The sequence below is a fragment of the Stegostoma tigrinum genome, chromosome 15 (genome assembly GCF_030684315.1).
Source record: "Stegostoma tigrinum isolate sSteTig4 chromosome 15, sSteTig4.hap1, whole genome shotgun sequence".
Taxonomy (NCBI): domain Eukaryota; kingdom Metazoa; phylum Chordata; class Chondrichthyes; order Orectolobiformes; family Stegostomatidae; genus Stegostoma; species Stegostoma tigrinum.
The window spans coordinates 9606230-9620232 of NC_081368.1; the positions used below are offsets into that span (position 1 = coordinate 9606230).

At 43.3% G+C, this 14003-nt stretch overlaps 1 protein-coding gene across 3 annotated transcripts in view; it reads left to right on the top strand.

Annotated features, from left to right (window-relative positions):
• The window catches only part of LOC125458949 (uncharacterized), a 40516-nt gene that overhangs the window by 12703 nt on the left and 13810 nt on the right, over positions 1–14003 (top strand). For all 3 annotated transcript variants that reach the window (XM_048544806.1, XM_048544805.2, XM_048544807.2), the window contains one exon: positions 9785–9907. In XM_048544806.1, coding sequence (XP_048400763.1) covers positions 9790–9907 — 118 coding nt within the window. In that variant the 5' untranslated portion in view covers positions 9785–9789. The remainder of the gene's footprint in view (positions 1–9784; positions 9908–14003) is intronic.

Sequence of the window (14003 nt, forward strand, 5' to 3'; positions counted from 1 at the left end):
AGCGAGCACAGTTAATTACTCACAACATGCTCTCCCTCTCCTTCCCTTTTAATGATATTTTAACAAGCATCTCCTTGACCAAGTTTTTGGTGTCATCCTAACATCTCCTCATATTCCTCAATATTAAATTCTGTCCGATGGTGCTCTAATGAAATGTTCTGAGACAGTACTCCATTAAAGACGCTGTTTAAATGCAATTAGGTGTCATATTGCCATTTTTAAAGAGAAAAAATGAATTACAATACAGCTCAGCAGGATTATTGTGCTCATTCTGGACAGAGCAGTTTTTTTGGCTTCCTTTTGCTTAACTCACGAGCATCACCAGCTGGACCAGCATTTATTGCCTATCCTGAGCTGCCCTTGAGAAGGTGGTGGTGAGCTGCCGTCTTGAACCGCTGCACTCCATGATCCATAGTTCCATGTACTATCTGCTTTCCTTTTATTCATTCACAGGATGAGGGTGTCACCAGCTAGGCCCAGCATTTATTGCCCATCTCTAATTACCCAGAGGGCAGTTCAAGTCAGCCACATTGCTGTGGGTCTGGGCTCATGTAGGCCAGACCAGGTAAGGATGACAGTTTCCTTCCCTAAAGGATGATAGTGAACCAGATAGGTTTTGCTAGCAATTGACAATGGTTTCGTAGTCATTAGTAGACTCTTAATTCGAGATTTTCTTTTCAATTGAATTCAAATTCCACCACTTGTCGTGGCAGGATTCAAAATCACCCAAACATTAGCTGAGTTCCTGGATGAATAATCTAGTGATAATGCCACTGGGCCATTGTCTCCCCAGTGAGGGGTAAAGGACAGGAATTTCAGGATTTTGACCCAGCAACAGTGAATGAATGGTAATATATTTCCAAGTCAGGATGGTGAGTGGCTTGGCAGGGAACTTGCAGGTGATGATGTATCTGCTGGCCTTGTCCTTCTAAGTGGTTTTGGAAGGTGCTATCTAAGGATCTTGGGTGAATTTCTGCAGTGCATCCTGTAGATAGTACACACTGCTGCTATGGAGCATCAGTGGTGGAGTGAGTAACGTTTGTGGATGTGGTGCTAATCAACTTTGTCTTGGATGGCGTCGAGCTTCTTGAGTGTTGTTGGAGCTGCATTTATCTAGGCAAGTAGAGAGTATTCTATCATACTCCTGACTTGTGCCTTGGACAGGCTTTAGGGAGTCAGGAGGTGAATTATTCACTGTAATATTCCAAACCTCTGAGCTTGTGACGAATACCTATTGTGTTTATACGGCGAATCCAGTTGACTTTCTGATCAGTGGCACTCCCCAAGATGATGTTAGTGGGGAATTCAGCGATGGTAACACCATTGAATGTCAAGGGTCAGTGGTTAGATTGTCTCTTATTAGTGATGTTCATAGCCTGGCATTTGTGTGACACAAATGTTTCTTTGCTGAATGAAAATAGGAAAGTGCATAACTTTGCTTTAAGGACAAAGATTTTAAAGTGAGTCGTATTAGACTCAAAACTTTGAATCTGTTTCTCTCTCCACAGATGCTGCCAAACCTGCTGAGTTTCTCCAGCATGTTCTTTCACAATTCTAACAACTGCAGTATTTTGCTTTTGTATAACTTTCTTCCCAGTAACTTGGTCATGCCAGTAATCCACATCATCTTGACTGGCAATGCCTGAGAATCTATCTAGTCTTGCACAAGTTTTGCCTGTGAGAGGGAGGCTTGTATCGCTGCCTCAGAGGTGACACAGGAGAATGGGCTGACGGGCCACTTTCTGTTGCTGAAACATTGCGATCCTGATCATGTTACTCAAAATGTTAATTGGCGACAGCATCCAACATCTCTGGGTTGTCAAAATATAAATCTGGCCCTCTCCTGTGTGGAGGGGGAAGTCCTTTAAATTATTCACGTTTTTTTTTTCTCGAAAGCAGAGTGGTGCATAACTTGTTTCAGTGATGATGGGAACTGCAGATGCTGGAGAATCCAAGATAACAAAGTGTGGAGCTGGATGAACACAGCAGGCCAAGCAGCATCTCAGGAGCACAAAAGCTGATGTTTCGTGCCTAGACCCTTCATCAGAGAGGGGGATGGAGAGAGGGAACTGGAATAAATAGGGAGAGAGGGGGAGGTGGACCAAAGACGGAGAGAAAACAAGATAGGTAGAGAGGAGAGTATAGGTGAGGAGGTAGGGAGGGGATAGGTCAGTCCAGGGAAGATGGACAGGTCAAGGAGGCGGGATGAGGTAGTAGGTAGGAAATAGAGGTGCGGCTTGAGGTGGGAGGAAGGGATGGGTGAGAGGAAGAACAGGTTAGGGGTCCGCTCCACACTCCCCTTCAACCCCACCACACCCGACACTTTCCCCTGCAACCGCAGGAAATGCTACACTTGCCCCCACACCTCCTCCCTCACACCCATCCCAGGCCCCAAGATGACTTTCCATATTAAGCAGATGTTCACCTGCACATCTGCCAATGTGGTATACTGTATCCATTGTACCCGGTGTGGCTTCCTCTACATTGGGGAAACCAAGCGGAGGGTTGGGGACCGCTTTGCAGAACACCTCCACTCGTTCGCAATAAACAACTGCACCTCCCAGTCGCGAACCATTTCAACTCCCCCTCCCATTCTTTAGATGACATGTCCATCATGGGCCTCCTGCTATGCCACAATGATGCCACCCAAAGATTGCAGGAACAGAAACTCATGTTCCGCTTGGGAACCCTGCAGCCCAATCGTATCAATGTGGACTTCACAAGCTTCAAAATCTCCACTCCCCCCACTGCCTCATAAAACCAGCCCAGCCTGTCTCTGCCTCCCTAACCTGTTCTTCCTCTCACCCATCCCTTCCTCCCACCTCAAGCCGCACCTCCATTTCCCACCTACTAACCTCATCCTGCTTCCTTGACCTGTCTGTCTTCCCTGGACTGACCTAGCCCCTCTCTACCTCCCCACCTATACTTTCCTCTCCACCTATCTTCTTTTCTCTCCATCTTCGGTCCACCTCCCCCTCTCTCCCTATTTATTCCAGAATCCTCTCCCCATCCCCCTCTCTGATGAAGGGTCTAGGCCCGAAACGTCAGCTTTTGTGCTCCTGATATGCTGCTTGGCCTGCTGTGTTCATCCAGTTCCACACTTTGTTATCTTGGTGCATAACTTACTGTAGAGCTGTCAAGCCGTTGTGGATTTGCTGAGTGAATGAATGAGCTCCTGTGTGCAAATCTCCTTTATCAAGTCCCCCGTCATTAGTAAATTCGCTAAAATAGTGCAGCCCATGTCCACACAAGCATCAAAGATCCTGTTGAGAAACAGGGCCCAGGGACCATCAAAAATGTTTTTTGTATCTTCCAGATTACATTCAGTTTCAATGTTCAGTTAAAGCCAGGAATGAAACAATTTTTTTCACATTTATAACCTCCGGTCATTCCAATACAGATCATTGCTAATTAGATACATTTTGTAACATAATTTTGCCAATTCGCACAAAGAAACTTCCACTAGCCACAAAGAGATAAAGTATTAGGTCAGAGACAGCAAGAACTGCAGATATTTGAGTCAGAGACAACTCCGTATGGAGCAGGAGGTACACAGTAGGCCAGGCAGCATCAGAAGAGCAGGAAAGTCGATGTTTCCGGTCAGGACCCTTCTTGAAATGAGAGGGTGAAGGGAGCTGGGAAATAAATAGAGAGAGGAGGAGCGTTGGCCGGGGAAGGTGGGTGGGATGGTGATCGGTGAGTGCAGGTATGGAATGATGGGGATTGGTCTGTGGGTTGGGAGGAGCGGACAGATGGTAGAGAAGATGGACAGGTTGTGTCAGATCAAGGAGGCAGGGATGAGAGGGAGGGTTGCTCGTGGGATGAGGCAGGGAGGTGGGGAGATTTTGGTGACCTTCATGTTTATGCCATTGAGCTGTAGGCTCCCGAGGCAGAATATGAGGTGCTGCTCCTCCTGTTTACGGGTGGTGTCATTGTGACACTGGAGGAGACCCAGAATGGACATGTCACCCAGGGAGTGGGAGGGGCAGTTTAAATGGTTGGCGACTGGAAGGTGTAGTCATTTGTTACATACAAAGTGCAGATGCTCCACGAAACAGCCCCCGAGTGTCTGCTTGGTCTCACTGATGCAAAGGAGGCCGCAACGGGAGCATCGGATGCAATAGACCAAGTTGATGGATGTACAGGTGTACCCCTATCTAATGTGAAAGGTTTGCTTTGGGCCTGGGATGAAGGTGAGAGGGAGGGGGTGTCGGGGCAAGTGTCGCACTTCCTGCGGTTGCAGGGAAAGGTGCTAGGGGTGGTGGGGTTAGTGGGGAGTGTGGAGCAGACGAGGGAGTCGCAGAGTGGTCCCTACAAAAGGCCGATGGGGTGGGTTTTTCCATCCCCAACCAAATCTGCTTTCTGGCGAGACCACTCTCTCCGTGACTCCCTTGTCTGCTCCACACTCCCCTCCAAACCCACCACACCCGGCACTTTCCCCTGCAACCGCAGGAAGTGCTACACTTGCCCCCGCACCTCCTTCCTCACCCCCATCGCAGGCCCCAAAAAAACTTTCCACATCAAGCAGATATTCACCTGCACATCTGCCAATATGGTATACTGTATCCACTGTACCCGTTGTGGCCTCCTCTACATTGGGGAAACCAAGTGGAGGCTTGGGGACCGCTTTGCAGAACACCTGCACTCGGTTCGCAATAAACAACTGCACCTCCCAGTCGCGAACCATTTTAACTCCCCCTCCCATCCCTCAGACGACATGTCCATCCTGGGCCACTTGCAGTGCCACAATGATGTCACCCGAAGGTTGCAGGAACAGCAACTCACATTCCGGTTGGGAACCCTGCAGCCATATGGTATCATTGTGGGCTTCACAAGCTTCAAAATCTCCCCTCCCCCCACTGCATCCCAAAACCAGCCCAGCTCATCCCCGCCTCCCTAAACTGTCCTTCCTCCCACCTATCCCCTCCTCCCACCTCAAGCTGCACCCCCATTTCCTATCTACTAACCTCACCCCACCCCCTTGACCTGTTTGTCCTCCCCAGATTGACCTATCCCCTCCCTACCTCCCCACCTACGCTCACCTCTAGTGGCTCCATCCCCACCTCTTTAACTTGTCTGTCTCCTCTCCACCTATCTTCTCCTCTATCCCGTCTTCAATCCGCCTCCCCCCCTCACTATTTCTCTCCCCTCAACTTTTCTGATGAAGGGTCTTGGCTCGAAACGTCAGTTTTTGTGCTCTTAAGATGCTGCTTGGCCTGCTGTGTACATCTAGCTCCACACTTTGTCTTATTAGGTCATCTGTTTTTGACAGTGTTGACTGAGGGCTTGTCATTGCCCTAATACCCTCTCCAGCTCACCTTTGAGAAAGAGCCATGGGGTCTGTTACATCGACCCGAGTAGGAAACCAGGGCTTTCTGAAAGGCAAGATTTGTGACAGTGTATTGCTCTGTCAGTGTTGCCCCAAAGAGTTGTGGGAGAGATGCTGTAATTTTGTGGGCCAGGTCCCTGGAGGGGAACTTGGTCCCACAATCTTCAGCATATGTTCTATCCACTGGCCCAAAACTTTAATGTAAAACACAGTGCTAATAACTTGTGAAATTTTAACAAGTCAGCATTTTTTGTTCTTTATTTGTAAATTAAACAAAATACAAAGATACAAATTAGGAGCAGGAGTAGGTCCTTCAAGCATGATCTAATTGACTACAATCCTGCTGGTCCCAATAACCTATCATACCCTGTCTTATTATGAACTTATCTATCTCTGACTTTGCATTCACTGCCTTCTGAGATTCGGAAATTTCTGTTGGCTGCACAAGTCAATGATAGAAAAGACAGTTAAATGAAATAAAATACATTCTGAGAATTGACTTTGAGCAAAGACTGTCACCTTCTGTTAGAGAAAACCACCTCTCTGTCTTAAACGTGTAACCCTTTTTTTTGAACCAGTGACTCTATTTCTCGGTCCCTCCACAAAATAAAACCCCTTCAATGTGGAAGCAAGCTATTCAACCCACACCAACCTTCCAAAGAGCATCCCACCCAGACCCACCCCTGGATTTTCAATGGCTAATCCACCAAGCCTGGTCATCCCCGGGCACTTTGGGTAATTTAGCATAGCCAATCCACCTAGCCTACGCATCTTTGGATGTGAGAGGAAACCCATGCAGACACAAGGAGAATGTGTAAACACCACATGGACAGTTGCCTGAGGGTGGAATTGAACTTGGGTCCACAGTGCTGTGAGGCTGTAGTGTTAACCACTGAGCCACTGGGCCAACTCAGAAAGGAAGACATCCTTTTCATATTCACCTCATCCTGTATTCGAGGGAAACGTTTTTTGTTAAAATTTATAAAATCAAATTCTATTTTTTAACTTCATGCCCTTTTGCATGTAAGTCCACTTTCTTTGTAATATACAAAATTTATTTCCATTTGTCTCATTAATTTCTCGACAGTCACAGGAAAGTAGTATCATAGACATACATTAAAATTATCTTTACAGAAGCAGGCTACTCAACTCGATCAATCCATTTTGATATTTATGCTCTATCCAAGCCTCCTCTGATCATTCATCATCTAACTCTATCAAACTAACTAATTTTCCTCACTTATCTAGTTTTTGTTTAAAATTAAGTTTCCAGCTGATTGTACAATTAGAGAAGTCAGACCCCAGAATGTGATCTGTCTTGATAGATTTTTCTTTTATATTCTAGTTAACGTGACAGTCATTCACAAAAGTATAGTCACTTGAAGCTGCAAAGTTTCAGAACAACAATTTATTACACAAAAGATCCACACTAATACAGAACAAACCAAGCTATTTAGATATACAGGGTGGTTTAAAAAAAATCTTAAATAGTACAACAATACAATATTTTCCAAAACTATCAATATACACAGATTCAAGTCCAGAAAAATTACCCCTCTGTATCAAATCTTTAAATTCTTTATAACTGATTTTCTCCAATTTCTTTCTTATAAACAGTTGAGATTTAAATTCATGGAGCCATAAGGCATAGAAACACACCCTTCAATCCAACTAGTCCATTCTGACCACAACCCAAAACTAAACTAGCCCATCATCAGCATCATTATTGTAGTCCATAATGCTTATTAAAATACACTCACAACTGTGAGCTTAATCTTTCTGAGCTGCTAATAACTCACAGATATCTCAGAAAGCTCTGTTGGTTTGGAATTGCATTAACTATTGAGGTGATTATGCTGGTTCTGAATTCCTATCAGGAGAGAAACCTAAACTTGCTTCTGACCCTGGTCCGATCAAACCTGAACTGCCGTAAAATCTCCCACCTTCTGGGCTTTTTAAACTGAACTCAATCCTCCACTATTCTGAACTGAAAGCAGGCTAATGGCCTTCAATGTTTACCACCTGCCATAAGCTACCACAGTACAAACAATTTTCCCTTAACACCACGGGGGCCTATATCCACTTGTTTTCTCAACAATGCTGGGGCAAGGTTGCTGTTTCAAAATGAGTCATAGAGATATACAGCACTGAAACAGACCCTTCAGTCCAAATCATCTGTGCCAACCAGATATCCTATATAAATCTAATCCCATTTGCCAGCACAGCATTTGGCCCATATCCCTCTAAACCCTTCTTACTCATATACCCATCCAGATGCCTTTTAAATGTTGCAATTGTACCAGCCTCCACCGCCTCCTCTGGCAACTCATTCCATTCACGCACCACCCTCTGCATGAAAAAGTTGTCCCTTAGGTCCCTTTTATATCTTTCCCCTCTCACCTTGAAGCTAAGCCCTCCAGTTTTGAACTCCCCCCACCCCAGAGAGAAGACCTTGGCTCTTCACCCTACCCATGCCCCTCCTGATTTTATGAACTTCTATTAGGTCACTCCTCAGCCTCCGACGCTCCATGGAAAATAGCCCCAGCCTATTTAGCCTCTCCCTGTAGCTCAAACCCTCCAAACCTGGAAGCATCCTCATCTGACTTAATTTTATTGCTGAGAAAATCTCCATGGAAATGAGCCAGACTCATATGCCTCAATGGTAAAATTCACCTTCCAAAAATGATATGAATGTATGTGTAATGCATCTTTCTTGAGGAATGCCTCTATCTGATGCACTTTAACTGATCCCTGTGATCAAATATTCCACCATTGTAACCACTTTTTGGGTTAAGGAAGGCGAAAGTTATCATGGTGCTGTTGGCATTATTTTAAGATTCAATTTACCCCCTGATGTCATCCTTTTAGGAAGGAGAACCTTACATTTGATTGTGTAAAAGGACTGGCCTGTGAATAGAGTTGAGAGGGCTGAGAGGGAATCTGACTGAAAGGAATAAAATCCTAACAGGGTCAGACAGACTAGATGCAGAAGAATGTTTCCTGTGGCTGGGAAGTTGAGAATCAGGGCACATAGCCTCAGTATCTCGTGATACAGTTTAGGCCATTTAGGAATGAGATGAGGAAGCATTTCTTCACCCAGAGGGTGGTCAGTCTGTGGAATTTGCTGTCACCGAAGGTTGTGTAAGCCAGGCCTGTGTGTATTCAAGAAAGAGACGATGGGCCAAATGGCCTAATTCTGATCCAATACCATTATGGGGACTGATCAATTTTTAGATATTTTCGGCATCAAAAGATATCAAGAGAAAGCAGGAATAAGACAGTGTGATGGAGGATCAGCCATGATCACTTTGAATGGTGGAGTAGTCTCAAAGAGCTGAGTGGCTTACTCCAGCTGTGTAGTGATCGGAACCAGGGCTTGTGTATCCATTGACTGTAAGATCCGTTGATTGGGATCATTAGCCTCAGCAAATCAGGGAGCTCTGGCTGACAAATATAAATAGGAGATTCAGAAGGCGTCATCAGTCTGGGGACTGACTGAGCTGCTGGTCAGAGCCCATGTAAATAAGGGGTGACTTGGTGACTGGATACCAGCCTCTATCGGTTATTTCAAACTCCTAATTCCTCTGTTGAAACGTAGGAGCAGAAATATGCCTTTTGGCCCATTGAGACTGCTCCACCACTCAATGAGACATTGGCTGATCTGATAATCCTCAATCCCACTTTCCTACCTTTCCCCCAAACCCTTGATAATGTTACTGATTAAAAATCTGTCAATCTCAGACTTAAACATTCTTAAACATCCACCCTTTGTGATAAAGCATGATCTGTAAATGATTCCAGTCTCACACCAACGTAATTGACTCTCGGCTGTCTGAAGAGGGAGCATAAAAAAATGACTCAGTTTTAGGAAGCAACTATTGCACTTTCCACGGATGAGCACGTTCTGAAAATGAACAATTAATGATTGTGAGGGTGGGAGAGTAAGAAGAGTAAGAGGCAATTTGACTGAAATATGTAAGATCCTGAGGAGCCTTGATGGGCGAGTCATGATGCAGAAGATTCTAGAAATAGGGCTCACTGTTTCAAGATAAGAAGACATCCATTTAAAACAGCAACAAGCCAAAAAAAATTCTCAGAGAGGGAGAGTCTTGCTGTAAAGGTAATGGAAACAAAGTGGATTGATATGTTTAAGACAGAAATGGATTGATTATTGACAAACAATGGGGCGTGAAATGTTATTGGGGCATGTGGGAATGTCAAGTTGAGGTATCAATCAGACCTTAGACCCAAGGAACAATATAGCCTTCTCCTGCTCTCATTGTTTGTGTGTTCATGCATCTCTGTACCAGGGTATTAGTGACACGGCTGTGAAGTTTTTATCTGTTTAGGAGACCCATGGAGGAATATTTCCTCACACCAGTCTCTGCACAGATCTGAAGATAAGTTAAAAATGTAATTTGTCCTCTGGCTTATTCTGGAATTCTGCTGCCTCAGCAAAGATGTTAAGGTTGTCGAAACAGAAACAACAGCTTCCAGAAGACAGTGAGCAAAGTTACCACAGGTTCTCTAGGGATTCAACTAATCAAAACACCTTCAGCAACATATTTCATCCACTCGGTAAGTGTAGGTTTGTAACCATTTAGCTGAAATCATATATAATTCATTTCAGTTGTTTTAAAACGAAAATATGGAAGTCTTTTAAACTTGTGTTGTTATAGAGTTTTAGAATAGCAAAGCACAGAAACAGACCTTTGGTCCAACCAGTCCATACCAAATATAATCCCAAATTAAACTCGTCCAACTGCCTGCTCCTGGCCATTAAACCTCAAAAATGTTCCTATTCATGTACTTATCCAAATGTCTTTTAAATGTTGTAATTGTACCCATGTCTGACAATTCTTCATGAAGTTCATTCCACATGCAAACCATCCCCTGTATCTTTTTTAAATCTGTCTTCTCTCAGCTTAAAAATATGCCCACTAGCCTTGAAATCCCCCATCCTAGGGAAAAGACAGCTACCATTGACTCTACCTATACCTCTCATTATTTTATAAACTACTAATAAGGTTTCCTCTGAACCTCCTACTCTCCAGTGAAAGAAATCCCAGCCTATCCGATCTTTCCTTATCACTCAAACCATTCACAATTGGCAGCATCCTGGTAAATCTCATCTGAACCCTTTCCACCTTAATAATATCCTTCCTATAACAGGGCTACCAGAACTGAACATAGTATTCCAGAAGAGGCCTCATCAGTCTCCTATACAACCGCAACATAACATCCCAACTCCTATTCTCAAAGGACTGAACAATGAAGGCAAGCATGCCAAACGCCTTTTTGACCATGCTGTCTGTATGTGATGCAAACTTCAAAGAATTATGTACCTGAACTCCTACATCCCTCTGTGTTGTTTTATACTGATTTACAAACAAAAATACCTCACACCGACATGGTGCCTTTTCACAACTCTAGTACACCCCAAAGTACAATGCAGCCAATGAAATACGTTTTTAAGGGTGTTAACCATAATAATAGGAAACATAGCAGAAGATTTTCAAACAGTAACATGCCACAAATAGCAATGTGAAAGTGACCAGATAACCTTTTATTTAGTGATGTAGCTGTAGGAGAAATATTGGCCAGGACACTGGTGAAAACTCTCCTGTTTTATTTTCTAAGTTGGATTTTATACATCCACTTGAGAGAGCAGTCAGGTCCCAGTTTAATCTGAAAGTGGGCACCTTGAACCCTTCAGAGGGCATCACCGGCACAATAACTCGCTGGTATCGTCAATCTAGATATTATACTTGATAGTCCCGAGTGAGATTTGAATTCAACATTTTGTAATTCAGAGGTGGCTGTGCCAGTCAGTAAGTCATAATGGAAATATCCTGCTGAGATGTTTTGGAAGCTGTGCATAAATTTATACATAGTTCTGACTAGTAGATTTACGGATTTCGTGTTCATTCATGCTAAATAGCTGAACATTTGGACCTTAGATGGTGAAATTAAATTCAGTAATCGTAGAGTTTTTTTTAAATGAAAATGAATCTATCATTCCTTCTTCTCGTTTGCTGAATTTGGCGATCTTGGCATCTCACCTAATACAAGTCTTTATAAGACTTTTCCATTCTAAGAAACTGTCTTTAATAGTTAGGTACCAAATAAAGTAAGGTACTCTTATTTGAAGCAAACCTTCACAGGGGCTACCTGATCAGTGATCAAACAGTAACAGTTCAGATTAAGCACCATCACTACAATAACCATGCTTCTAAGAATATCAATACACAATTCCATGGGACACCAGCAAGTACACTTTAAAAATATTAACAAAGAGAACAATTGTAAATGATGAAGGAGGGCCTCAGTAGGATTGTAGACACAGCCAGAGGTTCGTGACACATGTCTGTGTTTGAGTTCATTCATTCCACAGACAGCATCAGCATTTAAAAGCAACTGTTGGTGAGAGTTTGCAGGGGTTCTGTTATTGATCTGCTGTAGTCCTGGAGCACTAGTCATCCAAGGAACAGGATGGACATTGGTGAAAATTTCACGGTTCACCTCATGGCCTAACCCCCCACGCCCCTCCTCCGACTCTACCTTTCACTTTTCCTGAATACTCTTTTATTGCCACCTCATGTGTCTCCCACTGTACCTCATCCCACCATATCACCACCCCCTTCCTCCAGCCAGCACTTAATCTTTCACACTTGAACCACTTCACTGGTAGCACCTCATCAATCCTTTCAAGATCTCCTCTTTACTTCTTTTCATTTTGTTTGAATATGTTTCCATGAAATATTCCACACTGAAGGTGTATCAATGCAGATTATTGTTTCCTATAGAGTCTCAAACAGGCTCTTGGCACACAATGTTTCGGTCTCATTAAAGCAGTGAGGGTAGCTTCCTGCTCTATAGCCAAGATGCCAAAATTCCTGCTCTATAGCCGAGGGAATTCTTCCCTCGCCCTTCCTCCTATCCTTCTGGTCCAAATTCCATCTGATGACGAAGGCTGCTGTCTGGGGCAACCTAATGAGACCTGCTGCCTACAAGCTCTGCTTGATGAGAACTGTCTTCTGAGAGAATTCTCCTCTGCCCCAGACACTTATGGTTATCTCGTATGTCTAGGGGAAGGTTATTTCCTTGTGTCAATCAATTGTCTGAACCCTTTTGGCCAATGACCATTCATGATGTCAGATGACTATTGTCCCCTCGCACCCCTGCACCTGAGGGTGAGTTTACCACTCTTTTCTAAGAACAAACATTCCTTATTTTCAAGAAAAAATGACACTGATAATAGGCTGTGTTTGGCACCAGGTAAATTGTTGACTCCAGTTCAATGGGCAGCATGACTTCTGTGATTTTTTTGTAATGCTTTGCTTTGTTTTCATATGCTAGAATTTTGGAAAGTTAATTCCTACTATAAAAACTCTCAAGTGAAATTACGCGGTAAATGCTGAGAATATTCTGTTTTTAGGAGGCTCCAATATGCAAATAGAAGTGTTGTACTGCTTACTTTTATTATTTTCATTTCATGTAACGGGTGTTTTAATTTGTTTAACTTTGATAAATTTATATATTTTTAAAGAATCTCATCAGTCCTTTTTACTCCCTAAATATTCCCATTGACTCCTTAGCCAACCCCACACTCTCCTGGGACACGAATTCAGCTGGAGGACAGTTGTACAGATACTGTTCCATTATCCCCCCCTGCCATTATCAATGATGTTTCTCATTGTGGCAATGCTAAATGGTTTCCAAGCCAGAAAGTGAAGCACCAAACTGACGCAAAACCTACCTTTTTGGAACAGAACGCAGTGTTATATATCACTGCCTATCAGTGGCTCACACAGTATTGCAGCAGGCTGTCTTTCCATGTGCAGAAGGTACTTAATCATTACCCTCAATGTGTTTCTCCTTAAACTGAGCAGCCCAATCAACACAGCATTAACAGGGAGTCTGAACATGATCATGGAACATGACAAACACGACAAACTTCATCCTGTCACATTTGTTATGGACCAGATCAGGCCCCCTCAAAATATGTGAAGAAGGTAGCCTAGACCCTAACTTTTTCTTATTTTTAAGGTAAATGCTAGATGTTGTGTTCCAGATGCAATTTGATTGGTCAAACTACTCGATGTTAAGAAAAACACAATTTATTCATGAACTATAGTTAAAATACAAAACAGAAAAAATAAAGACCTGGCTTAGCTATAACTCTACTGGAATGCTTAACAAAATAATAGATACATTAACTATTACTAATTAACTGTTCTAATAGAGTAACATCCCATAAATATGCCCTTGACAAAAAGGCATATTCAGAAAATAGATTTTCTCATATGCAGTTCTATGCCCCAGGAGGAAAGAACATTAAAAGACCACTCTGTGTGTGTCTGTGTGTGCCTGTGTGTGTGTGTGTGTGTGTGTGTGTGAGAGAGAGAGAGAAAAAACTCTAGCTTTCAGGCTTTCAGTTGTAGAAAAGAGAGATATGGCAGCTTTTCACAATACCAGCTGCTTCCAACCTTTCTGAGACCCCAGCAACAACTGCTGCTGAGAAAAAAAATCTAAAAATCCTGGTTCTGTGAGAGCTGCACCATACCTATTCAAGCTATTGATTCCCATTCATTCTATTGTTCCAACTTTATAAGAAAAAGCCCAAGACCACACAAGCTGTTCATTAAAGTGGTTTTGGTAGACTGCACATCAC